At 45.9% G+C, this 26709-nt stretch overlaps 1 protein-coding gene across 6 annotated transcripts in view; it reads left to right on the top strand.

Annotated features, from left to right (window-relative positions):
- The window catches only part of GEM (GTP binding protein overexpressed in skeletal muscle), a 45819-nt gene extending 25517 nt beyond the window's left edge, over positions 1 to 20302 (top strand). For 2 of the 6 annotated variants that reach the window (XM_042923862.1, XM_042923863.1), the window contains 4 exons: positions 9670 to 10009; positions 16430 to 16506; positions 17289 to 17493; positions 18944 to 20302. In XM_042923862.1, the coding sequence (XP_042779796.1) occupies positions 9670 to 10009; positions 16430 to 16506; positions 17289 to 17493; positions 18944 to 19221 (900 nt within the window). In that variant the 3' untranslated portion in view covers positions 19222 to 20302. Of the gene's footprint in view, positions 1 to 8203; positions 8330 to 8403; positions 8495 to 9178; positions 9428 to 9669; positions 10010 to 16429; positions 16507 to 17288; positions 18359 to 18943 lie in introns of those variants that run through there. The other 4 variants (XM_042923864.1, XM_042923865.1, XR_006198368.1 and 1 more) reach the window with 4 other exon arrangements.
- The last annotated feature ends 6407 nt before the right edge of the window (positions 20303 to 26709 follow it).

The following is a 26709-nucleotide window of genomic DNA, read 5'->3' as shown; positions in this document are numbered from 1 at the left end:
AGATATTGATTCAGGAGACAGATAGATGGAGATCAAAATATTACCTTTCTAGCTGATTTTGCTGGATTGGGGAACATGATGCGGTTGGCCCAAATTAGGTTTTCCGCTACCTTCCTTAATGAGAATTAAACTCATTTGGCTATCAGTTGGTGTTGGCTGTGATGAATAGAAAACTTAGCTAATGGTGGCTTATTACCTGATAAAAAGTCTGGAGGAGGGTGATTTCAGGTTTCTTCTGCAGCTAAGTGGTATTATTAAAGATCCAGACTCTTGCTTTTCGTCATCCATGTGTTGCCTTGTTGTCTTAAGACGGTAGCTCCAGTTCCATGTTGGAGCTATCCTCATACCTGTATTCCCAGGGGGAAGGAAGTGCCAGATGACCACCGGGGCTTTCTTTTTATTAGTGAGGAAATTCTGTCTCAGGAGACATCCTTTTACATGGTATTGGCCAGGACAGGATCACATGGCCATATTTAGACCAATCCTCTGCAAAGGGGGTGAGCTTACCTTGCCCAGCTCAGACCACTTCATTCTCTGATGCAGGGGCCCTCCGTCTACTACCAGAACAGGTCTCTACCAGAGGGCAGAGGGGAGGAAGAGCTGCGGGAAGGCCATCCCAGTGACTGCCACACTGTTGCTGCAGAGAGCGTGCAACTTTCCCTACCACAGCTTGGATGCTGTTGGAAGGACAGCAGGAGGAAAAGGGCCACCCAGGCAGCCTGGCCCCCCAGGAACAAGAAGTAAGGAGGCCTGATTTCACACGTTCAGTTTCTTCCCTGATCTTACCAGTTATAAAAGTCATTCCTTCTCCATTGCAAGGAGTCCAGGGCAGAGGTGCTTCCCAGTGTTGTTTTTCCCAAGGGAGAGACAACTAAATTAGGCTATTGTGCTGCGTGAGCCCAGGCAGACATGCTGGGAGCAGGAGGGAAGTTTCTTCTGCAACAGAGGCCAGATGGTCTCCGTCTTATTCCTTGTGTGCACGTCTCTCCTAGCTTCACACCATTGGCTGCATCTGATCACGCTCCCTGGCTTCCTCTCCCTCTGGGTCCTGAGCTCCTTGAATGTGAGACCTTGGACCCCTGGCTGTGCACCCTGCAGCCTCACAAATGTCCTTGCACACAGTAAGGGCCAGCACATGGTTGTTGATCACAGACCCGTATTGAGTCCTTACTGTGTGCCACGTCTCTTAGGAGCTGGGATACAGAGGTGGACATGACAGTCTCCTGGCCTTTGAGCAGCTCCCACTCCCATGCCACTTCTGCCCCTGCTAATGGAACGTTGTCCGATTTTGCTCACTCTCTTCCTGCTCCCCGGGGGTGGGGGGAGCGGTGCCAGTGTCCGCCCTTAAGGAGCTGTGAAGAATCTCATCACATAGGCCAGAGTGTTGGATGAGAGTTAGACCCGTTGAATCTGCCAATTCCGAGCTATAAAACTTTTTTTCCTAATCTCAGCCAGGGAATGGTGGTACTGACTTCATAGAGTTGTGAAGATTAAGTCAGATAATGTGTGTCAGCCACTCTTACATTTTTCCATTATTAGCTTCACACCTCCAATAAATGCACCATTCTCCGTTACAAATGATAGAACTTGCTTATTTAGAAAACAAAGCATATGTTTGTTAGTCAAAGGTTTTTGCCCAATTTTTAAATTGGTTATGAAGGAAGCTTTTAAAAATAACAGTAACTTAGACTTCTACATTTTCATCGATTAAGGGCTTGATTCATTGCAAAAATCTGGATGATATTCATCGCAGGGATGAGTTAAATGCCTTCTATCAAAGCCAAAAAGTCTTGCTGCCTTTTAGGTGTTGGAGAAACCATCCAATTGCTAAAGATGTAGGCAATCAGGACGATGTGCACTGGAAATGGAAAACAAAGCAGGACAGTGGGAATACTTATACCCAGCATGAAAGGTGTTAACTGTGCGTGTCCTCAACACAACTATTCATTCTTTTGGCCTTTTAAAGTAATCATTGAAGAATTCTTATGTCACTATAATTGGGTAAATCAAGACCTTTGTCTTAGGTTGATTTTGACTCCTGTGTTCAATAGTCTCATTGATTTTTCTGTTGCTGGAGAAGGGAACTTTAGGGAAAGGATTGTGTTGGTTATGAAACCAGATTACTTTGGGCAACTCTTGGATGATCCCTTCATGTGTTTGGTAGTTGCCAGGGACAAGAACACCAGACTTTATGCTCTTTGAGGATAAGAACCTGGTTTTATATAACTGTGTGTCCCTGGGGCTTGGGATATTGTGTTGTAATAATAAGTATGCAATATATATTTGTTTAACTCACACTACTGAACAATAGTTAAGCTCAGCATAAAATTCCAGGTTGACGGGTTTTTTGTTTTTTGTTTTTGTTTTTTTTTGCTAAGCACTTTGATCTTATGAGCAACTGTCTACTGGCTTCTGGGTTGTTTTGAGAAGTCTGCTGTCCATCTAATTGCCATTCCCCTCTTTCTCAGGGGTAATCTTTATTCTAAAGTTGGTGTGTATTTTTCTCATCCATGTTTTTATACTTTTACTAAATGCATGTATGTATGTATTTATTTTTTTTAATGTTTATTTATTTTGAGAGAGAGAGAGAGAACATGAGCAGGGGAGGGGTAGAGCGGGGGTGTGGAATGGACAGAGAATCCCTAGCAGGCTCCGTGCTGTCAGCAAAGAGCCTGATATGGGGCTTGAACTCAAGAACTGTGAGATCATGATCTGAGCCGAAAGCAAGAGTCAGTCGCTTAACTACCTGAGCCACCCAGGCACCCCTACTAAATGTATTTCACTATAAAATATTAGTGTGGAGTTTAAAACAATTATGTAAATTACTACCCTGTAGATAAACTGCTATTTGCTCTTTCAAGTTACTATTATGATCTCAATATTTATTGGTGTCGATACAAGTAGGTCTAGGTCTTTCATTTGTACCGCTGCATAATAATTTCCTTGTGTAAATATACCACCATGTTCTTATTCATTGGTGATCATTAGGTGGTGGTTTTCACAAACAGTGCTTTGATGAGGATTCTTGTATCCATCTCCTTGTATCGTATAGAAGATGCACAATTACAAGTGGAATTCCTAGGTCATATCTTGGATGTTGATGGTTGATCTCCAAAATGGCCATACCAACTTACACTACCCCAAACAAGGCAAAAGAACCTCCCTTTACATTTTCACCAGCATTGGCATTGCCAGACTTCTGAATGGGTATGACCCCCTACTTAATACATTCTCTCTGGTATTGTCATTCCCTTAAAATTTTTTTTATGTTTATTTATTTTTGAGACAGAGAGAAACAGAGCATGAGTGGGGAGGGGCAATGGGCAAGGGAGACACAGAATCCGAAGCAGGTTCCAGGCTCTGAGCGGTCAGCACAGAGCCCGACATGGGGCTTGAACCCACCAACCATGAGATCATGACCGGAAGTTGGACGCTTAACCGACTGAGCCACCCAGGTGCCCCTGTCATTCCCTTTTATAGATGAGAAAACTGAGACTAAAAAGTGGAGTGCCCAGAGAATGAGTGAATGAATGATGGATGAATGAATATGGTGATATTTTGTTTATTATTTCTCCCCCCAGAATTTAAGTTCCATGAGTTGTAAGTACCTATTCCTAGGGCCTGGCATAAGGTAGATGCTCAGTAATTATTTGTGGAAAGAATGAATGAATGAATGAAGGATGCTGGTCAGAGAACAGCTGCTTTCTTCAGGAATCTCCTCTTGGCTTTCTGAGTTGGACTCTGTACTCTTCACTTACCCTGCAGGATTTTAGAAGGAGGGGCTCCAGCAAGCTCTGCCACTGGAGTGGTAAGCCGGCAGCCTGCTGACGCTGAGCTAACACTGGAGGAAGAGTGAAAGCTAAGAATTTTCTCAATGGAAAATTGAATCTGCTCAGCAGGAGTCTGATGAGAAGCTGGGGCCAGCGAGGGAGGATGCAGCTGGAAGGAGTGTCCATCTGGATCCCACAGCCCTCTGGGTGTTGAGAGGTTATTCTTAGCCATCTTTTCTTCAGTCTTTATTTTCTCTTAATCAGGGCTCTCTTGATTTTGCAATTGGAGCCTTTTTTCCCCCTTCTGTAAAGCAATGATTTTCCATATAGTAATTCTTTCCTTCTTTAGACTTCCCGGAGGGGGTGGGTGGTTCTTTTTGTGCTCAGACACTTTGCACATTGCCTCCCACCCAGCTCCTCCCGGGTGCTTTTGTGGCTGGTGGAGACCTATTCTGTGAGCTGAGTATTTGACCCCATCTCCGTGTTTGTTTCCAGAGAACATAACCATAGCATTCTCGTTGCTAATTATTTTTTTCCTAGTAACATCAATGAGCACATTTCCCACCCTTCCTCCCTGTGCCTCATGTGTCCTGAATTCTGCTGGCTTAATTTAACTTGAGCCTTAAGAGGCAGCAAAACCGAGGGCAGGTGGCCTAGCTCCGGTCTTTGGATCCTGCGTCATAATCCTAATCACTCTCATTGACATGGTGCTCCAATGGTTGACAAAGCACTTCCATGCTCAGTAGCTCCTGAGTCTTTCAGAACGACAGAAGCCAAGACCCCTGGGGTCTGGTGACATCCCAGCATCAGGTGTCCAAGAAGGCCTGGGTTTGAACTTGCTTTTCTGACGCTAAATCTCCTCATACTTTTTCTTACGGCTCTTGCAGGAGTTACAAGCTCAGATGCCCTTGGGGCCAGCTGTATAGTCAAATGAAAGAAGCTGGCTGGGGTAGTGAGGGTTGTGGGGAATTGGAGAACATGCTTTGCCTAAAGGCGTTGAAACGCAATACGTATAAAAAGTAGTTAAAAAACCCATTTATTTTATCACCTACACAGTGCCCAGTCTACAGTCTATCTTTCGATGCTGGAAAAGGGAGAGCATATAGTCCATGTCACCTTTACCACGGAGTATCATGGCCTGGTGGCATGAGTAAGCACACCTTGGTTGCAGTAGGTCTCCAGGGTAGATGAGGCAGTATGGTATGTTAGAGGTCGACTGGTTCCCTTGCTCTTAGGGTAGTGTTAACGACTGAAGGATGTATGGATCTTGGGTCTACCCATCATCTCACATCCCTTAAAGTTTTCAAGGAATGAGATTCAAAGTAATATTACATTAATGGTTGTACAAGTCCTTGGTTCCCTAAACTGCAGCCCTTATCAGAGGCTCTACTTCATCCCCACCTCTTTCTACCCTTTCTCATCCCTTTTTGAAATCATGGGACTTGGTCTATATTCTGAGAGAAAGAGTGACAGTGACAGAGACAGAGAGGTAGTCAGGGCCTTAAAGGAACCCCAAGTTCACCTTCTCATCCAGGGCATGGGGGAAAGAGCCCTGAGAAGGAGAGGAAGAGGACAGCCCACTGCATTTAAGTAGAAAAAGCCTGCCCATGAGTGAAATGTGGCTCAGTGAAGGTCATGGCCTTTGGCCAATCAGATAAAAACTCCTCTTTTGGGAGGGGGGAGTTAGGGAGGGCATGGGCTGAGGTGGGGCTAGCATGCGAATGGGGCTGAAGCGTGTCCCCTACTCTGAGTAGAACAGGTTAAGATTGTGACCCTGGAGAGCACAGCTCTCCTACCTAGTAGCTCTGTGACCTTGGACAAGTGATTCCACCTCTTTCCTCATCATCTTCATCCATAAGACATGGAGAAGTGCAGGGGTGACGCGGATTAACTGAGCTAAGGCATGTGTATTGTTCGGTAAATGTTAGTTGTTTTTATTGTGAGCTCTGCCTTCTAACTATACTCATCTTCGTGTTAGAACCCGAGGAAGCCTACAAATGCTGCCAGAAGGAATATGGAGAGGATAATTCATAGAACAAGAAACTATAATATTCTGCCAATATTTTTCTTTTCAGAACTTGCCACTTGTCCAAATGCCCTGATTCTACCTGTTTTTTTCCTCCGGTTCCATACCCTCAGATGGTTCCAGTGAGTTGGAATTCTGGACAAGGTAGCTGGGATTCTGCTGGCTAAGATTTGGCTCTGAAATGTGCTTTTTGAGGGGTGTAACTGTGATTTTTGTGTAAATACTCCAACTTAACTGTCATTCAGTTGAAACTTTTGCTAAGCAGTTGTTTTCCCATCTGGCTTTTTGTGGGGCAGAAAATTAAAGAAGGCAGATTCTTTTATTCAAACACAACATTGCTGTACGTACCTAATCAATAGTAAACTGAAAGCACCCCCTGCCAACCCCCACCGATCTTTAGAATTTGTTTTCTTTGGTATGTCTCACTCATACCAATGAAAAACAGTTCATGGCAGATATCGCCTAGGCATAGAATTAGGTTCTTGTTAATGTGAAGAATTAGGTTCTTCATCAATGGCAAAAATAGAATTGAGAGGCTATATGAAGTGCTTATAGACTCTGATTTATTCTTAGTTTTTAGTCTCATAATGTTTCTGTTGAGACCGGTTGACAGAGTGGGAGGCTCAGCACGGAAAAAGCATGGTAAATTCTGAAATGCAGGTAATTCACAAATTACGTTACATGTGTTTTAGCATGAAGTCAGCTGTATAGTCAGGGATGATCTCTGTCTTCTCCCCCATGCACCCCCCCACCCCCACCCCAATCTTTTCCTCTCCTCACCTCGGCGGCCATCCCCTCCTGGCTAAGCCCAGAAGGAAAACTGGATGGCAATGGAGGGAGGGTACCACCCAGGAGATTATGATACCCAGGTTCTAGGTCCAGCTCCAGTTACTACTGACTGGTTGTCATCCCTCTGGGTCTCAACTTCCTTATGTATAAAGTAGGAGATTGGGGCCAAGGCACCTGGGTCTAAATGAACTCCCAATTTTCATTACTCTGTGGATCCCACCTCTGCCAGCTTGGGGCCTGGCGGGTCTCTGCAGCTGGTCACTTGGATAATCCCCAAAGCACATAACTGCATGCAGGAGAGCTGAGAATGGACTGTAATCACAGCAGAGGCCAGCCACTCAAATAGACGCTGGGGCCTTTGGCTGCTTCCCGGAGCCACCAGCCAACCAAGAGATGAAGCTGGCTGGAAAAGCAAATGGATGTGTTGGAAAGGCCAGTGTCATCTCCAAACACAGCATCTGGGAAATGCCCATGTCCCCAGAAAGAGGTCACTGAAACCCTTCAGCTGGTGGTGCAGTGCAAAGAGTCAGGCAAACCAGGTTTTGAATCCTGACTTTGCCACTTACAAGAGCTGCATGACCTTGGGCAAGCTCTCTGGCCAAGTGTCGTTTTTCTCCATAGAATGGGGTGGCAATGTATCTACCTTGCAGAATTGTAGTGGGATTGAGGTACTGCAGAGGCCAAACAGTACCTACTGAGTGTAGGTACTCAGAGGTACTTAGTAAATGATGGTAGTAGTTGCTATTGTTATTATTAACCCTGTGCCCTTTATTCACAGGAGTCTCTGGGGTGGGGATGGGGGAATGGGGCCGTGGTGTTTGGCTCAGGGCTCCTCTCCATGGCTGGGAGACACGGGCTCCATGCCCAGGCCCAGCAGTGCCAGGGAGCCTGGTACAGAGATGCTGCTGATTGGGGCGCTGATTGAATTCCCTGATAGAGGAGCCTCAGCATCCTGGCCGACAGTGCCGCCAGCAGCATTTAGCACAATCTGCTTGAACCCCTAATTAAGTTATTTTTCAGAACTGCCCTTTTCAAGGTCTTGTCCCTTTTCGTCACCTCTCTCTGGCCCCTTCTCTGTGGGTCCCTGCCAGAGAAGGGAAATAAAGCGGTGTGGGGCTTTCCTCCCTCTGTCCTCCAGAGAGAGGGTGACAGGACGCAGGAAGAGGCAGTTTTCCGGGCAGAGTACGCGGCTGACACAAGCCCTGGCCACTCAAGGTGGCCGCAGCCCCATCCTAGAGGCTAAAGTCTCCGTGGGCACCTGGCCCATCCCTGTTTTCCTTCAAAGCTGGGTTCCCAACTCAAACCTGCCTCCTTCTCCATCCTGTGTCCCGACAGCTCGCCATCGTGGGAAGCGTGATTAAGTGGCACTTAGCGTATCTTTCCATCTTCTTGTGTCCGCCTCGTAAAAATAAAATACAACAAAATAAAAGGAGCCCGGGATGGAACTGTTGTTATTTTTTAAAAGGGGAGAAGGGGGTCACATGACTGCGAGTAACCGGTTCGGTGAAGTGGCTGCAAGTCGGAGTTTGCTGCAGAGCCGCCCCCTCCCAGCGGGGGCGCTGACGTCACGGAAAAGCCCCGGCGCGGACCGGCCGGCGCGCTATAAACGGCGGGGCCGCGGCGGCTGCGGGCGGCGGCACGGACGGCGGGCACGGCGCGAGCACACCGCGCTCGGCGACCCGGGATCGCAGCGCGCACCCACGCAGCACACGCGGACCCGCGGGCGCCCACGCTGCCGAGCCGAGTAAGCGGGCGGTTTGGGGCGGGGGTCCTCCTGAAGCCGGGCGGGGCGGGGGGCGGGCGGACACGAGGTGGGCGTTCCCAGCCCGCAGAACTTTCTAACTTGAGAGAAGAGCCCCTGAAACTTGCGGTCTGCGCCGTGGTTTTCCGGTCAGGAGCAGAGTTTAAGGTGCTGAAGATGCTATTTGTCGTTAGCAGGTTCCTTAGTTCGGCTCGGTAGGAGCGTGACCTCCTCCTACAGACTGTGTGGTCAGAGGGCAGCCCTGACTGATACGTCATGCTTTTGTTGTTTGAATGCAAGTCAGCCAACTGAGGCTGTGCTTGTAAGATCGAAAAACCGGCTGGTCCTCCCCGTTAGTGGCCGGCTCTCACGAATGATCTTGCTGATGAAAATGAGACGCCTTCTACTTTATCTCAAGTAGCCTTCGGGAACAGACCTTCGTGCAAGGGGAGGGAGTCTTGCAAAGGGAAAGTTGTGGCAGAGTTGTTGAATGTCATTTTGGGAGAGTCCTTGGCCTTCTGATTTTCTTCAAGAAGGTGGAAATCTGCGTTGAATTTTAAAACTCTTGGAGTGAATGTGGGTTCAGAAGAGGGAAGCATTTTCTTTGCAAATGGGATAGGTCGGAACGTGAGTAGGTCCTTAACCTGCGAGAACAACAGGGCTTGGGGCTGGGTTTTTTTACACATGATGTCTGTGGGCAAGAGGGCAGAGCTGAGGCATAAACCTCAAACAGAAAATTCTTTTTTTTTTTTGCCCCCAAATAATAGCTTATTCAAGCAGCTGGAGAGCATCAGGGCGACTTTACTAAACATGGAAGTTCCAATAAGTGCTTGTCCAGTCCAGCCAGAGGAGTGATGTCATTGCCACGTGTTTCCCACCCAGGCACAAAAGCCTGCTGGACGCTGGTGCAATTAAGAGCCATGTTTAGACAAGAGCAGCTAACCTGGCCAGCTGGTCCCCAGCTCCATTAACTTGTTGCTTTTCCAGCCATCTCTGAAGGCTGTTAGTTTCTTCTGGCTGCCTCTGTGTCAGTGCTGAGTGAGGGGTCCCAAGGCTTCCTTGAGGATGGAGGAAGCTCGAGGGCAGTGGGTGATGTTGACGGTACTTTTTTCTTTTTGCAAATGACAGTCCTCCTGAGGAGCCTGTTACGAAGTGTATGCATGTGTGTGTGTCCAGTTGAAAGCCTCTTGGGTTTGGGGACTGTTTCCTTGGGGTTCCTCATGTCAGGGTTACCGGGTCTCACCCCATCTGATCAAATATCTCTGATGACTGACTGTGCGGTTGAGCCCCCGAGCTCTCGCTCCTGCTTATGATGCTTACATCTTGGCTGCTTTGCTCTCCAGGGCCCAGCGATGACTCTGAACAATGTCACCATGCGCCAGGGCACCGTGGCCATGCAGCCGCAGCAGCAGCGCTGGAGCATCCCAGCAGACGGCAGGCATCTGATGGTTCAGAAGGAGCCCCACCAGTACGGCCAGCGCAGCCGTCACTCTGCTGCCCCGGAGGACCACTGCCGCCGGAGCTGGTCTTCCGACTCCACAGACTCAGTCATCTCCTCCGAGTCGGGGAACACCTACTACCGGGTGGTGCTCATAGGGGAGCAGGGGGTGGGCAAGTCCACTCTGGCCAACATCTTTGCAGGTGTGCATGACAGCATGGACAGCGACTGCGAGGTGCTGGGAGGTAGGTGGCCCGACCCCAGTGGGCGTCTTTCCGTTAGCGGTGGTCCAGTCGGAAAGAGCGAGTGGGTGCGCCATTTATCTGCAGAGTTGGGAGTGGTGATTATGCATTCCTGGCACTGGCTGGGCAAGCTGAGTCCCCAGAACAGCCTGCTGGCATGGGTCCTCAGGACAAGAGAATGAAGATTCATCCTGTTCCAGATGGAACCTGGGCCAGAAAGGGGATTTCTTAGATTCCAGCTCCACAGGGACTGGGAGTAGAGTGGTTAAAGAGGGCAGAGTCAGAGGGTCAGGATCCCACCTCTGGTTTTTGCCAGCGCTGACCTGGATTTTTCAAGAGCTCAGTGCAGACATAGCTTTTTCCCACGATTATACCTAATACCAACCCGATTTGAAAAAGTATTAGGATGGATTCATCAGTTTCTACCGTTATTAGAGTCTTTCAAGGTTGTAAAATAGTTTAAAATAGTACAATGTCAAAAAAAATTTTTTTTGAGTATAACAATGGTGATACATATGTTTGTGTGTGTGATACATATGTTTTCAAGACGATTTTCCGTGTATAATCTCATTGAAAATATTCAAGACCTGCCTATTTCCAAAACTGATTTGAGGTGACATAGTCGCAAAAATGCATGTGTTCCTCGAATACACGTAAAGCATAGCGCTGCATTCTGGGAAGTAGTACGAGGATCCCAACTGTCAGTGGTATTCATACAGTGTTTCTCAGCCACAGCTTCCCTCGTAGCATACCTGACAAGGGGAGCTGGATGTCCTTATTTGCAGCTACAGAAATGAAGGAAGAACCTTCTAGTGCTTGCCCAAGTGGCACGATGTGTCTGTGCTCTCAGTTGCAACTCACAGCTGAATCACAGACCCCCAGGGTAGGAAGATGCCTTAGTGAGGAGTCAGTTCTGCCCTCCGCTTGATGCACTGGAATGCTGCTCCTTCCCCACTACTACTGTAAGCCCATTTTGGCTAAATGTTTCATCTTGATCATCTCCAGCGTGCGGGAGTTCACTGCTTACGAGGCAGCTCCTGAACTGGACTATACATGATGACTCATTGATAGGACGTTGATTTCTCTCCTCACTTCTGGAAGTCTCAGGGACTATAGCTAAACGAGAGTCAAGGAGAAATAGTGACCTCAGTCTTAGAAGGCTGGTTTTTCTCTTTCTCAGTAAGGGCTGGTGGTTGACTGTCGGTATGGGAGAAAGGGAGAGAGGAACTACTGTCTAGAAAGCACATTTGCAATGGGAGAGGTGCTTTGTTGGGCATCTTATATTTGATCCCTTTTATTTTGGTACTCACAAAATTCCTGTACTCATATGAGTAAACTGAGTCTACAGAATACCACGTGGCTTACCTAGAATCAGTGGGGTAGCTGGAATGAGAACTCAGGATTTTATAATCTTAGTTCGGTGTTACTCTTATAGTGCCATTGACAGGGTACCTGCGATGTGCCAGGCACTATGCTAAGTACTTCTCATAAGTTTTTTCTGATAATGCAAAAACTGAACCAATTTGGTATTAATATCCCTATTTTACAGGTGAAGAAATGGAGGCTTATGACATCAAGTAACTTTCCCAGAGTGATAAAGCTAGTCCACGGTATGGCCACGAGTCAGACCTAGTTGTGTGCATTCGTTGTACCCTGAAGCCCGTGGGCGTAGCATCTACATACTCCTAGTGTCAGGCACGTGCCTGGCTCTGGGCTAGGCTCTGGGGTACCCAGTGGTAGTAAATACCCTTTTAGGAAGGGGTGAAGTGTCAGTGGCTATAATTCAGAGCAGGGTAAAATTAGTGAATACCTTATGAAGTTAACAATAAAGTGTTTGGGGAGATTGACATAAGGAAGAGATCAACCAGGAGTTTTGTTTGTTTTTCGAGGGAGGTCTTAAAAGAGCTGGGTGGCAGGCTTTCAAAAATGCTTGTCAGTTAGAGTGGAGAGGTACTTATCCGGAGGGTGGTACCCCTATAGGCATATGGTGCCGGAAGACCGACTCATAACTGGAATTTGGGAAGGCATGCTTCTATATTTGGGAAAACTCATTTTGCTTAATGGGGGGAAAGGAGAGGGAGAATCCTTTCCTTACCTCCTTGAATAGAATCTTTGGCAAGAAACTCCTCAGGTGACCCAACCTATTTAATGTGTCCTATTTGAGTAACTTAATTTATACTGTCTAGGATTACATCTCTTATCCATAGGCAGCTGTTGGAATCACTACAGCTGGAAACTTGGAAGAAGGTTTTCCAAGTCATGCCCTCACATTGTTCTTTTTTCAGCATTAACCATAAAAAAACCTCTACACAATACTCTCATCAGTATCTCTCCTAATAAAGATGGATGTTGTTACAGCTCTATTGCAATAATCTTATGACTCTCTGTATACATTTAATGCCATTCGTTCATTTATTCATCCATTCATTCATGCAATATTCATTCCTAAGTAGTTACTGAACATACACCATGGAACTTGGTGAGACACTGCGGGGGCGTGCCAGGAGTCCTAGGGCTCCCCCCTAAAGATGCTTCCAGTATGTGCAATAGAGATCAGATGTGCACCAACTAAATCAAGATAGGATGTGATGAGTGGCTTGAAGAGGTAGAGGGACCGTGCTGTAGGAATTGAGAGGAGAAAAGATTACTTCTGACTGTGGAAGTCAGTAAAGGATTCATAGAAGAGGTGGCCTCTGAGCTGGATCCTAAGGATGACTAGGATTTGGAAGCCCTGAGTCGGTGAGAAGGTACGGCACGTGCACACAGGAAGTATGGGAAGAGCACTGGACTTCAGTCTGGTGATGTGGGTTTGGAGCCCAGCTTTGACACGATGTAGCTGAGTGCTCCTGCACAAGGTGCTGACCCCCCCCCCCCCCCAAACTCCTCACTAGGGAGATAGAGATGATGCCTACCTCATAGGGCACTGGAGGATTGACAGAGGTAGCATATAAGCATGTAGCATAGTGCCTGGCACATAAGACGTATGGAATGAGTGTTAGAGCTGATTCTGAATCTACCATTTCCTGTGCCTGGATTTATCTTCTCAAACTGGCACTTTTGTTGCTTGTAGTCCCCATCCACTCCGGCCCCTCTTGGCTAGGGCCCCGTGAGACGTGCAGAGGAAACGTGCCACAAGAGGAGAGGACGGTGTTCCTAGAGTGGGCTTCCCTTCCTGGGCTATGGAAGCTGGAAGCAGTTGAGAGTTTGGGCGAGAGGGATGTTGGAGCCTCCCAGCCTTTGAGAGGCTGCAGGAGCCCGTTCTAGTGTGGGAGAGAACTCCTGTGCAGCTTCCACACAGCATGCGAGCCAATCTTGGACAGAAGGGTCTCTGAGCACCGTGAGGGTTAAGTTAAAGACACATTAAGGTGTACTAGTCCAGGGAGAATAGCTCCTGTCACCCAACCAGGTGACATCCATCCCATCCCTCAGGATGATCTCTCTCATTCCAGAGTGTGCGTGTTCACCCCCAGCTTTTACTGAGAGCACTGGAGAAGTGAGGGCTTCTCCAGACCCACGATACTGAAAAGCTCTATAAGCCTGTAGGCCTCGACCCTTTCTCCACACACCTTAACCAGGGCAAATTTCAAAGGACTTTTCTAGAATTTCATGTTCTTTTATTTCTCCTCTCCTCACCTGATTAGCTCTTGAGAAAGCTAAAAGGTGAGTGACAAAGGGGAGGAAGAGAAACTAGAACTTTGGTTGCAGGCAGGCCCTCTCCTGGTTAGCAGAGGGCCGTGAAGCAGGATACTTTGTGTGTCTGAAGAATCTGTGGGGAGTGGCGGGGAGTAGTCAGAGGCTGTATATAAATCTGGGTGTGGGGGCTCCTGGGTGGCTCAGTTGGTTAAGCATCCTACTCATGATTTTGGCTCAGGTCAGGATCTCAGAGTTGTGAGATTGAGACCTGCATTGGGCTCTTAGCCTACTTAAGATTCTCTGTCTCTCTCTCTCTCTCTCTCTCTCTCTATCTCTCTCTCTCCCTCCTCTCCCTCCCCCCCTCCCCACTCGTGCGTGCGTGCGTGTGTGTGCGTGTGTGTGCGTGTGTGTGTGTGTTTCCCCCCCCCCCCATCCCACTGGCAAATAAAAATAAACTAGGTGTGGGGCATATGCGGTGAAGCAGGGCAGAGATATATTGTTTTAGGATTTGCAGCGTAATGATTTTCAGGCAGGGCTAAGTCCAGGAATCTTCCAGAATGTCAAAGCAGTTAGGCGTCTACTTTTTAAGGTATAATCCCCATTTTCACTAGGCTAATGTTCAGACATCTCTTAAACCAAGGGGAAGCGTGAGTTTGCTTTTCCCCCCTAGCTATTGGAATGTAGTAGGTTTCTACTTGAACTGCTGGGGTCTCAGTCCCTTGTACCTGCTTCTGGATGATGAGTGGTGGGCTGAGGGCAGAGAAAGTGCTGTTTTGGATTTTTTGAGAACAGGGAAGGCTTTTAGAGAAAAGGGAAAAACTCCGAGGTAGTAAGGGGCAGTCAGCCAACCCCTCTTTTGTGCTGCTCAGGCTCTGATCATTTCCATTTGGTTGTAAAATTTGCCTGTTGAGTCAGGAGACCCTACTCTGCAGAAATCCAGATTGTGCGTCCCACTGTGATCCCATTCATGCTGCACATTGTGGATGGCAGACAGGATGGGGATAACAGACTTAATCGATTCCCCAGTGGGACACCATTACCATTGATTAGAATGACACCTTATGGAGGCACGGAAATTGACAGAAAGAGCCTTTTCATTTGTCCACGTTTTCCTTCCTTTGCCTCTGCTGATTCCATTTCCTAGATGAAGAAACATTTAAACTGGGAGCATTGCTTTTTATAAATCCCTTGTTATTATAAAACAAGAGATGCCTTGGTTTCCCCAATGTAGTGTTTTTAAGCTAGGATTTACCTATGGTAGGAAACACCAACTATGGCAAGAACCGGCTTCCTCCATCAGAGCGAGTGATGACAACAGCTAATATTTATTGCATTTCTACCCCGTGCCCATGCCTAGCCTATGTAATTGCCCCAAGGCATGAATACTGTTATCAGTCCCATTTCACAGATGAAGAAACTGAGGCCCAGAGCACTTCAGTAAATGGTCCAGAGCCACATAGTTAATAAGAGATGGCATTCAGATTCTAATTCAGGTTTGCTTGTGTTTATATCCCCAGTGCTATAGTTATCATTCATTCATTCATTCGATAAGTGTTGGTTGCCCACCTGCAGTATGCTAAGCACTGCGCTGGGTTCCGGGGGACATAGCAGCAGATCTCTGCCTTAATATTCGGGGGCCAAGAGGGACAGAAAAGAATAAGATAGGTGAATAAAATAGGTTAAGTGGATTGCATGTGGGGTACTTACAAGTACGATGAAGAAAAATGAAAATGGAAAGGAGTAAGCAATACTGGTAGGGGAGATGTGTTGCAATTTTAAGTAGCTGGTGAGGGAACACTTCCCTTGGAAAGAGGTGAGGGCACACGCCTGTTGGATATCCCAGGGAACAGGTTTCAGGCAAAAGGAGCAGCAAGAAAAATGGTAAAGAAAAAAAATCATTACAAAAATAATAATTCTCAAATGATGAAACTCGAAACAGGAAACCTCGTTGTGGAAACAGAGTGGGGATGGGCTCATGTGCATGGAGTTGATGGGAATCCCTCTTGCAAAATCCCAGTTAACTCAGCCAACTCTCCCCCTTGCCTCCCCACCTCGCCCCCGCCAACTGGTTTCTCTGGGCTGGAGCTGCTCTGGCGCATGGTACTGCTCACCCTTCACCTACACTCAGTCTGGGCTCAAGTGTAGGGAGGAGAGTTTCCATTACCAAGGAGGCCTGGAGGCTGTCCTGCTGACTTGAGATGGAAGAATAAGCCTGTTTATTCCTAGGGAGCGGAATGTTTTTTTTAAAGGAAGAGAACTTCAGCCAAAACAGGGTCGCAAGATTTTTTTCTTGCATGTTTCAAAACAGGAAAAATGTCTCTGAGCTTAGAGCTCCTGAAATTGCCAGTTAAGCACCCTACTGAAAGGTACAGTGGATTTCCATGTAAGGCTTATGAATGAGGCTTAGAGTTCCACTGGGCAGTTAGTGTTCTCTCATGGCATCATCCAATGAATCAGAGTCAAAAGCTCTCAGTGGGTTTATCCTTATAAATGGTTTTTCTATATAAAAGGTCCAGGAATGATGAAAACAAAAGCTTTTCATTTCAAGTGGTTTTTGGTGACACATGCAGAAGACATAGGGGTTCTGCTTAGGAGGTAGTGGAAGAATATACGTAAAATGTTGTTAAAGGTGATTAAAAAGTAGTAATTTGCCTTTGTGAATATCTGTATATTTGCATAACTGATTGCATATTTAGTAAGCTAATTTTCTAGTGTAATTTTCTACGTGATGCTTACGGAAAAGCGTTGCCTAATTTCCTGACTCCAGTGTCACTGTTCTTGCTTTTCTAGAAGACACATACGAACGAACCCTGATTGTTGACGGGGAAAGTGCAACAATTATACTCCTGGACATGTGGGAAAACAAGGTATGCAGAGCTCACAGCTCTCTGTAAGTTCTGTCAAGGCTTGCCTTCCAACAGGCTGTCTGATGCAAGGGTGACCTTGTCGTTTTTAGTGTTCTAGGTGAGGTGGGCTCATTTTCTTGATTAAAAGCTTTCTTTTTCTGAAGTAAGAGGCTGTTCTAAGGAACAGGTCATTCGCAAATGAGCTCTGAATATTAAGCAAGTGACAGTGATTTGCCCTCAGTTCAATTAAAAAAAATACAAAAACATATATCCGCTTTAGGGCAAGTGCCAAATATGGATGATAATTTAAAGCTATATATAAAACCAGATTATGTGGAATTGACAATCTTAATACTAGTCTTCAACATGTGCTTTTTAAAGATTTTGGGCTCCTGAGGATATTTGCTAGACCTTCTGTTTACTGAGAAGTCTCCTGTTCTCACAGAAGGACTCTAAATTTCATCACTTGGGAAAGGCAAAAGGGAGTTTTTAGAAGTCAGAAAAGGCTCATTTTTGGTAGATTGGATAAAAATTGGAAATGTGGTTTGGCAGAGTCATTGTATAATTTATCAACTCAAGCTGTAGGAGGAATTGGACAGTAAAAACTTTTTGGCAGAAATACCCGATGGGCTAGCTTATAGCCACCAGACATAGTACAGGCATGGGAGGCATGCATGTGGGGAGCTGGAATACGTTTCCTTTCTTCCTCATATCAGCAAGGGTACATAGGATATATGTACTGTTTCCCCCGATGCTTCATGTACCAGACCAGCCTGAGCTCAGGGAGGTTCTCCTTTTACCAGGGAGAGAATGAATGGCTCCAAGATCACTGCATGCAGGTCGGGGATGCCTACTTGATTGTCTACTCCATCACGGACCGAGCCAGCTTTGAGAAGGCATCTGAGCTGCGAATCCAGCTCCGCCGGGCTCGGCAGACAGAGGACATTCCTATAATTTTGGTCGGCAACAAAAGTGACCTGGTGCGGTGCCGGGAAGTGTCTGTATCAGGTAAGGGGAGCGGTGCCAGTGTCATAGAAACCGTCTCTGGGTCACCTGGTTTTCTTCAGATAGGTGCTCTTTTCTTCCTTCATGAAGCCGGAACCAGGGACTCATTAAAATGCTCCCTGGAGTTTTGTGTCTAAGATTCCCGCATTCCCAGCAGATTGTTTCTGTGCTGGTTGTTGCTCCCTGATCCATCTGGTCGACTTGCAGGATTCCACTTTCCCCTTCCTGCAATTCCTTTAGGGAAAAGATCGTGCTCAGGGATTTACTGGCACTCCCCAGCCTTTATTCCTTGTCCTTTTCTATTCTCCTGGGAGCTCTCAAGAGTTCAGGGAAATAAAAGTAGTCTCTTTATGCAAGAAAGATGAAAACTCCAAGAGTTTCAATGAGAATAAGGATTCTACTCTGGCTGCCTCTGGTTCCTGGAGACCCTAGAAACTCCTTCCTGTCCCCTGCCTTTTGCTTCCTAAATTTCAGTTAAGGCATCAGCCTGATGGTGTCACATATACTTTTTCATGCCTAGTTCAGAGATACTGCCTATTTGCTTTTGGGGCCTTTGAGATTTTTTTGGCCTACTATAGATTTGGTTCCTGGTACCATGGTAAAAAATAAAATACTGCATTGCTAGGCCTCATTCAGGAGGAAAGAAACCTGATGAAGACTTAAGGTATACAACTAGTTTGGGAATGTCTTACTCTTAGGAAAGGACTGTCTGTAGTAATCTTTTTTTTTTTTTCCCTAACCAAAACTTGGATACATGGCCGTTGAACACGGTGGAACATTTGACATTGAGGCTGCTCCAGAAAGCCTGTTTGTATAGTTTGCTGTCACTGTATTGTACATGTGTGAAATCATCAAAAAGTTTTTCAAGGTACCTCATCAGAGCTTTAAAATTGTTTTCTAAGAGAGGAAAGTCAGATAGTAGGATTCTTTTCCAATTCAGGAAACTCAGTTAGGAGAAAGAGTTAAGAATCTGAACTTGAGGAAGAAGCAGGCTTGGCTTTACCCCTGCCACTTACAGGCTATGTGAATGCCTTCATATTTTTAAAAGACCACCCCCCCACCTCAGTTCCTTCATCCATCTGAAAGGGATAGTGTATTTTTCAAGATTGTTTTGAACATTAAAAAAATGTTTATAAAAAAGTATTTAACTCAGTTCCTGGCACATAGTAAGTACAATAAATTAAGGCTGTGGTTTTTATTGTTATAATTAATGTTACCGTATTTGATGAAATTGGACTTTTGCATAGTGAATGTATGATGGCCAGATCTAAAGTCCATCTCTCCTGCTTCCTGTGACTCTGCCTCTTTCTGTGCTCTGGGAGTGGCCTCCTATATCCATCACATGTGTGACTGACCTAGAGTTACCTGGAGACAGCTTGAGGTCAAGAATCATCAGCTTGGCTGTGTCCTGTGTAGCTCCTCTGACTTTCTTCTCCCCTCCTTTTCTTTCCAGAAGGGAGAGCGTGTGCTGTGGTGTTCGACTGCAAGTTCATTGAGACCTCCGCAGCTGTCCAGCACAATGTGAAGGAGCTGTTTGAGGGCATCGTGAGGCAGGTCCGCCTTCGGCGGGACAGCAAGGAGAAGAATGAGCGGCGGCTGGCCTACCAGAAAAGGAGGGAGAGCATCCCCAGGAAAGCCAGGCGCTTCTGGGGCAAGATCGTGGCCAAAAACAACAAGAATATGGCCTTCAAGCTCAAGTCCAAATCCTGCCATGACCTCTCTGTGCTCTAGGCACCCAGAGTCGCCCAGATGTCCCCCTGATGGACGTCATCGAACACCATTGGGACTGATAATCTATATTAGATTGGATCCTTAAGTATTATTACATATGGCTTCCCCCATTGTAGCTGGGAATTAATGTGTTAGCCTTAAGGGCAACATAATGCATGGGAAATGAAAGATCTTTGTAAAATCAGTATTTATTTACAGGAAAAAGCCTGACCTGGCTGCTTGAATACCCAAGACTCATTAGAGGACATGTTTGGTGTTCACTTGTGTTCCTCTCTCCTTTGGATAGTAGAGAATTGAAGCCTACAAAAGAATGCTCAGAACGAGAACTTTTCATCATTAAAATTTCACCCAGTGTTCTGATACATGAATCTGAGGCCATTAGGTCATACACAAATGTAGAAAAGCCTTCAAGGGATTTATTCAAAGGAGGGAGAACTTCTTTCTCTGTACCTTGTATTCATGGAGCTAGAATTATAGAACCGGGCTCATCATAATCATGACCATCATGGCTCCATCAAGCTGTGAAATGAAATGGTGCACCTTGCTGGAAGCTAAAGCTTAGTGAACAATTTTTGTTCAGCGCCCACAGTCGGGGATCCAGAAATTTGTAGAATTGGGAACTGATACAGATACTACTTACGGGATCAAAAAGTCATGTCTTTGCTTCTGTGTCTTGTAATTTTTTGTTTAGGGGAAAATTATTTTAATCAAATTCTACTCGGTCAAACCACCTTTTATGTTTCATTGTTTTTAAAGTCATGGGGCCGTCATGAAAATATTTTAAAAATTTGAATTATTGATAACCTGGAGTGCAAAATGCCAAATTTTGAAATATGATCAAAGGTCTGAATTTTTATAAAACACAAAACATAAATACTTCCAGTACTTTGGGTTGACCATTGTATGCCACAGCTCTGCTCTATTTATTGTTATTTTGCAAAATAATAACCATTTTAACATTTGATAAAGCATATTTATGAGCATATTTCTTAATAGGAAAAATGTCCATTTTATTACCATTTTCTACCTTTTTCAGAATATGCAAGTTTTTACCTATGTGTCTTATAATAAAAGAAATAAAATCTTTGGGAAAAAAAGACATTCTTTAAAGTTTTTTTTAATCTTTATTTATTTTTGAGAGAGAGAGAGCAAGCCGGGGAGGAACAGAGAGAGGAGACACAGAATCAGAAGCAGGCTCCAGGCTCTGAGCTGTCAGCACAGAGCCCAACACGGGGATCGAACTCGTGAACCGTGAGATCATGACCTGAGCTGAAGTTGGACGCCCAACCAACTGAGCCACCCAGCCATCCCCAAAAAAGGCATTCTTAAATGTTTTTCCTCCCCAAATAATACAATTATGATTCTTTCCATATAGCATTTAGGGCAAGCACTCTCTAAAGAAACATGCCTGTTATTTTATTTCTTCTTTTCTTTGGTGATAGCCCAGTTGTTATTTGTTTCAGAGTATCCTTGACACCTCTCCTTTGGAGTCATGATTCATAATGATGCAAAGTTAGTTTTGGCTAATACAGTTGCGAAGTATTTGGGTTCCTCTAGATGTTAAGTTCTAGTAAAAGCCAGATTGATCTTTTACTTTGGCAAATTCCTGACTGAACAGATGTGCCCTTGCTCCCTGAAGGCTCATGGTCCTAAGCTAGACTAAAGCATTAGAGGAAATTATAAAGGATTATGGGTCCAAAAAAAAAAAAAAAAAAAAAAGGAAACTGGTGATTTTCAGCCTGGATCCAGCTAGGCAAGGCTTTAACCAAATTCTCCTCTGTGTCATTAATATGGTTTGACCTTCCTACGTGGCATCTGCCCAGTGGTGGTGTGTGACCCCTGGCTGGAATGGAACCATCTGGTGTCCCCCTTTCACATCTCTGGCCCCCTACATGCACCCTCTTTTACTCCCACTCCCTGTGTTTCTGAGTTTGCAATCAGGCACACACTAATAGCAACAATCATGGGACCTCAATATTGCCGAAAGCAACAGCCTTATAATTCAGTGTTGCTGGCCCGTTCTCCTTTTTTCAAATTGAGCACAAACGTTCCCGTCTCTGCGTGCTTTGCCTCTTTGAAATGCTCAAGGAAGCAGTACAGGGAGGTGATAAGAGAGAAGATTCTGGTTTCCCAGGCCTTTTAATATCAATGCCATTTAACGTCAGTGTGTCTTTGGAGTAAAAGCGAAACGTTTGCAACCATCTGTAAGATGTTTTCCTATCTGTAAGATGGGGTTGCTAACTAATACCTACCTTATAAGGTTTGAGATGAACATCTTTTAATCTGCCATACCACGAAGAGCTCGAGAGATGTCAGTCTTCATTGTCATACACCTTCCATTCTGCATAAATCAGTTTTATACGTCTACCTTCCCCCAAACAGAATGGAAACTCCTTAAAATCAGGGACCACTACTTCTTTTCCTTTTTTAGCCCTATACTCCTCAATATGGTGTTTTGTTTATATTGGGCTTTTTTTTTTTAATGTTTATTTATTTTTGAGAGAGAGTGCGCAAGTGGGCGAGGGTCAGAGAGAGAGGGAGACACAGAATCCGAAGCAGCTCCAGGCTCTGAGCTGTCAGCACAGAGCCCAACGCAGGTCTCAAACTCACGAACCACGAGATCGTGACCTGAGCTGAAGTCGGCCACTTAACCGACTGAGCCACCCAGGCGCCCCTATATTGGGCTTTTATAATGTTGTTTCTTCTTCTCCTTCTCCTACTTCCTCTTCTTTTGATGTAGGTTTCATGCCCAGTGCACAGCCCAATGTGGGACTTGAACTCATGACCGTGTGATCAAGACCTGAGCTGAGATCAAGAGATGGATGTTTAACTGAGCCACCCCGACACCCCTATAGTGTTTCTTCTTGAATAGCTCTTCCCTGTGGCCCCATGAGGTTGAAAGGCCGTTTTACAGCAAACAAGTTCAGAGGGATAAGTGACCTGTCCCCGTTTGTTCAGATGTTCAATATCTGAACTAGGAGTGGAGGCCAGATGTGACTCAGAGTCATTTGCTTCTTTTGGTGTCCCAAACTGTTTCCTGTAGACACAGCTCTTTTCATCCCCAGGAACCACCGCACTCCCCACACATGACACCCCTCCCCCCCACCATGACACCTACTTCACAGGGTTGCAGTGAGGATGGTGTTAGCCTGCAAAATGATCAGCCCTAGAGGACTCTGAGGACTTCTATTCTAAGGCAGCATTTACACCTTCGTTCCCGTCATCCTTCAGACGTTGTTGGGCACCCGGGCACCGCTAGGTGCTGGGGATACAAGGACGGAGACATTGTCCTGGCCCTCACAGCCCCTGAGAATAGTATATTTGACTGTCCTAAGAAGCCAGGGAAGGTGGCGTTGGAGATAGGAAGAAACTGAAAAAAACCAGGATGATACCTGGAAAGGGCTGGATTTACTGCTGTTAGACAAAATTCAAATGAAGGACAAAAATTATCAGTAAAATGATTGGATTCGATGTGGAAAAGTAAATTGGGCTATTTTTAAAAATTCCATTTTGGGGAAGTGGGAATGTTGGGGAAATTTGTTTTGTAAGCATCCTGCATTTTTGCTCACTAACACATGAACTATTCAATACAGGGAGAGAGAGATGATTATGAGTTCACTTGATGAATGTGAGCTAATTGTAAGGAGCTCCTGTTGTGCAAGGGGCTGTGAAGAAGACAGTGTGAGAAAGTAGTTGTGCCTTTAAGAAGCTTGTGATAGAGCTGTGACATATTGGTGGGATGTGGGCACGGTGGTGAATGAGGACAATGGCACAAAAACCTAGAATGATGGAGAAGATAAGATGGGCCAGCAGAGACAAGTGAAGTAAGGCAGTTGGAGCTTGGGTGGGGGAGAGAATTCCTTGGTTGGTTGGTGCAATCATGAATGTCTTCCTGGAGGAAGTGGCATTGAGCTTGATCATGAAGACTATTGAAGATTTCCACAAGTGAGATGGGCTGAAGAAAAGAAAAAGGGAGAGGTTGGTTTATGTAAAGAAAACAGTATATAGTTTGAGCAAGGGCAGAGAGGCAGAAGAGACAAAATTCTGTTTAGAAAAATGAGAGAAATTCAATGTGGCGAGGAACATTCTAGATGGTTAAGTGAAGTGTCTGAAGCTTGGAGTCAGAAGTAGTTTTAAATTCTCGCTGGGTGTATTGGGTTGAATTGTGTTCTCTCCAAATTCATATGCACCTCAAAATGTGACCTTATTTGGAAGTAGGTCCTTCCAGATGTAATTAGCTAAGGATCTCAAGATGAAATCACTCTGGAGTTAGGGTGGATCCTAAACCTGATGAGTGGTGTCTTCATAAGACAAAGGAGGGAGAGATAGAAAGAGATCTGGACACAGAAGAGACACACAAGGGAGAAAGGCCTTGTGAAGATGGGGGCAGAGACTGGAGTGATACAGCTGTAAGCCAATGAATGCCAAGGAACATCCGGACCCACCAGGAGCTGCAAAGGGAAGGACGGGTCTCCCCTAATGTTTTCCAAGGGAGTATGGCCCTGCCGACACCATGATTTTAGATTTTTAGCCTCCAGAACTGCAGGAGAATACATTTCTGTTATTTTAAGCCACCACGTTTATGGTAAGCTCACAGTCCTAGCAAATGAAATACTTTGGGTTATTTAGGGCAACTTACTTAGCATCTATAAGCCTCAATTTCTTCACTGGGAAAACAAGGGTGAAGGATTATTGTGAGGATTAAATGTAAAGCGCTTATTGTCTGTCTAGGAGGTGGAAAGTGAGCGGTCTGCAAGAGAAGATAGACAGCCGTTGTGGAATATGTTGGTCTCCAGCCTGAGAAGTTTCCACCTGGTTCAGAAGGCAACGCTGGAGCTTGAATGTTTCCAAATAAGGATGCGACAGACCAAGTGGCGCTGCTTCAGGACATGGCTCAGGAGGGCTGGCTGGCAGGAGCCACTGCCAGGAGTCAGTGAGGAAGCCACCAGAACACCTAGCCTGGTGTGCCCAGTTCGCGCGCTGCAGAGGGAGGGAGGGAGTCGTTCATTGGGAGAAACAGCGCCTCAAGAGAGTCTGAGGATGGGCGTACAGAGCGTGTATCTGTATCTGGCCCCGTTCAGGTTTTGTACAAGGAGCGCTCACGAAGCAACGGGCCCGGCACCTTACAACAGCAGATAGCAGAGCAAATGGGCGGTGGGGTGGGGGCGGGGAAGGCAGCTGAGTGGGGGAGTCCCAAGGGTTAGCCGAGGCCCCAGTCACAAGATTGCACTGCAGCGAGGGCGCGGATTCTGACTTTGACTGCCTGGAAAACAGTCAAAAAATGAGAGACCCTAAACCGTCAGCCCTTGTCCAGCTTAACTTCTGGGGAAATGAGGAAGTCAATACCGCACACCTGCTTTTCTTGTGAAATGGCTAGGGAAACATGTATGCAAACAGGGACTTGAGGCTTTCGGCCAAAGAATGCTATTGGATGCGCAGGTGACTCTGCGTGGCTGTGCACGTGTGGGCATGCACGTGTGCATGCGAGTGTGCATGTATATGTGTGTGTATATTGGGGAGGGGTACGGCGGGGGGTGGGGAGAGATGCCTCACAGTTAAAGAAAAAGTAGAGTAACTTCAAGTATCAACCGGACTCTCATCTTGCTCTACTCTTCAGTATATGCCCCAAATGCCGCTGCGGTCAGTGGTCTTATTTATTTTAATGTCTTTCAGGGAAATGAAGTATTCAAGAAGTGCACGTCTTTTCTAAAAGTCAAGACAAGTTGTAATAAAGAAATTTTTGTTTCAATGTTTATTTCTGAGAGAGAGACAGAGCACAAGCGGGGGAGGGGCAGAGAGCGAAAGAGACACAGAAACCCAAGCGGGCTCCAGGCTCTGAGCTGTCAGCGCAGAGCCGGAAGCACGGTTCAATCTCACCAACCATGAGATCATGACCTGAGCTGAAGTCAGACACTTAATCGACTGAACCACCCTGGCGCCCCAAGACGAGTTGTAATTTAAGTTTGCTGGGATGGTGGTCAAGTAAGTCATGACAAAAATGTGCCTGTGTCTTCTGTTGTGCTGGAGTTTTTAACTACTTGAATCAAAGCAGAGAAGCTCTCCTTTACTGTCAGGCTTTTAGAAAAATGGAAACACAGGGGGACTGAGAATTGCTCTTCCTGGTATCACCGGAGGCCCTAGGGCAGCTGTTTGGGAGAAATCTGGCTGCCTTGTGCAGAATTTGAAAGTTTTGGAAGGCGCTTTCTTGAAAGGTGTGTGAAATTTTACATGCATATTCATACACACACATATACATACATGTATACATATATATGTGTTTATACATGTTTATACATGTATAAACATACCTACCTGTGCATATGTATGTGTTCAACACACACACATCCACGTTTACAGCAGCCTTGTTTAAAGGCAGGGAGTTGATGTGGTCCAGACGGCAGATACTCTGAAATAAATATCTGATGAGGGAATTACAGCCTTTTGACGAGTGTTGGCAAAGGGTACCTTACCAGGAGCACCCCGAGACACAAAGCGAGCGCAAGTGTGCAAACATCAGAAAATGGGCGAGGCACAGGGTTGCGAGGAGTGCAACTCAAGCAGTCAGTCAACTTTTATTTGACAAACAACAACAACAAACGCCATCGGGTGTACTTGAAAGCAGTAATTTCTTTTTTTTTTTGTAAATGTCAGGCTGGACAAGGCCATGAGGTAGGAGTGGAAATCTTATTTTTAAAAAAGCCAAAGGAAGTCGCCTTGCGATTCATCTATTTGATTAAAGATGGAACTGGTGGCCTGCCATGATGTGTTTCACTATTTGGAAACAGCAGTGTGAGGAGCTTGGGTTATCTGAGGAATGGTTGGGCAAAAGCCTTTCTGAGCCTCGGTTGAAAAAAAGTGAAACCAGGCCCTCCAGGTGTCTTTTGGGTAAGAATTGCAAGACCATGAATAAGCAACCCTGGCCAGCAGGCTGGTGGCCCCGTGTATACCTTCTCTTAGCACCAGGTGAAGGGCACATTTGAATGGTCACTATTAACTGTAAATTCTGCAAGTCACAGCCAAGATTATTATTGATAAGGATAGTAGTGCTAATTGTTACAACCGTTTAAGTTAGCATTTCTTAGGTGAAGTACAGGGGGCCAGATAGGGAGCCACGGTTCAAAAACAGACCACAAGAGAAATTGAAATTGAGTTTTGCACAAGTCCTGGACAAAATACCAACCAGGCATTCCTCGGGGGGCCGCATGGGGAGGTCAAGGCAGGGTGCAGGCAGAAAGAGAAGCAGGCCCTGGGGCATGTGCCTTTATTAGAGTTCGTGCTTTGGGGTTCCCAGGCTAAGGCCGGATTGGTCAATTCCAACCAGAGTTGGCTTGTCTTAGTACAGCTACTGAAACTTACCTGTCTTAGGCTCAGGCTTCTGGCAGATGAAGGAATTGTGCAAGAAGTGTTGATGAGTGAAAATATCTTACATCCAGAGAACATTGGTCTTGGAGTTAAAAAAAAAGAAGCCTTAGATACTAGCCCTGGCTT

This window comes from Panthera leo, chromosome F2 (assembly GCF_018350215.1).
Source record: "Panthera leo isolate Ple1 chromosome F2, P.leo_Ple1_pat1.1, whole genome shotgun sequence".
In the NCBI taxonomy this organism is placed as follows: domain Eukaryota; kingdom Metazoa; phylum Chordata; class Mammalia; order Carnivora; family Felidae; genus Panthera; species Panthera leo.
Note: the sequence above shows the minus strand (reverse complement) of the source record. Positions and strands in the feature narration are given on the sequence as shown.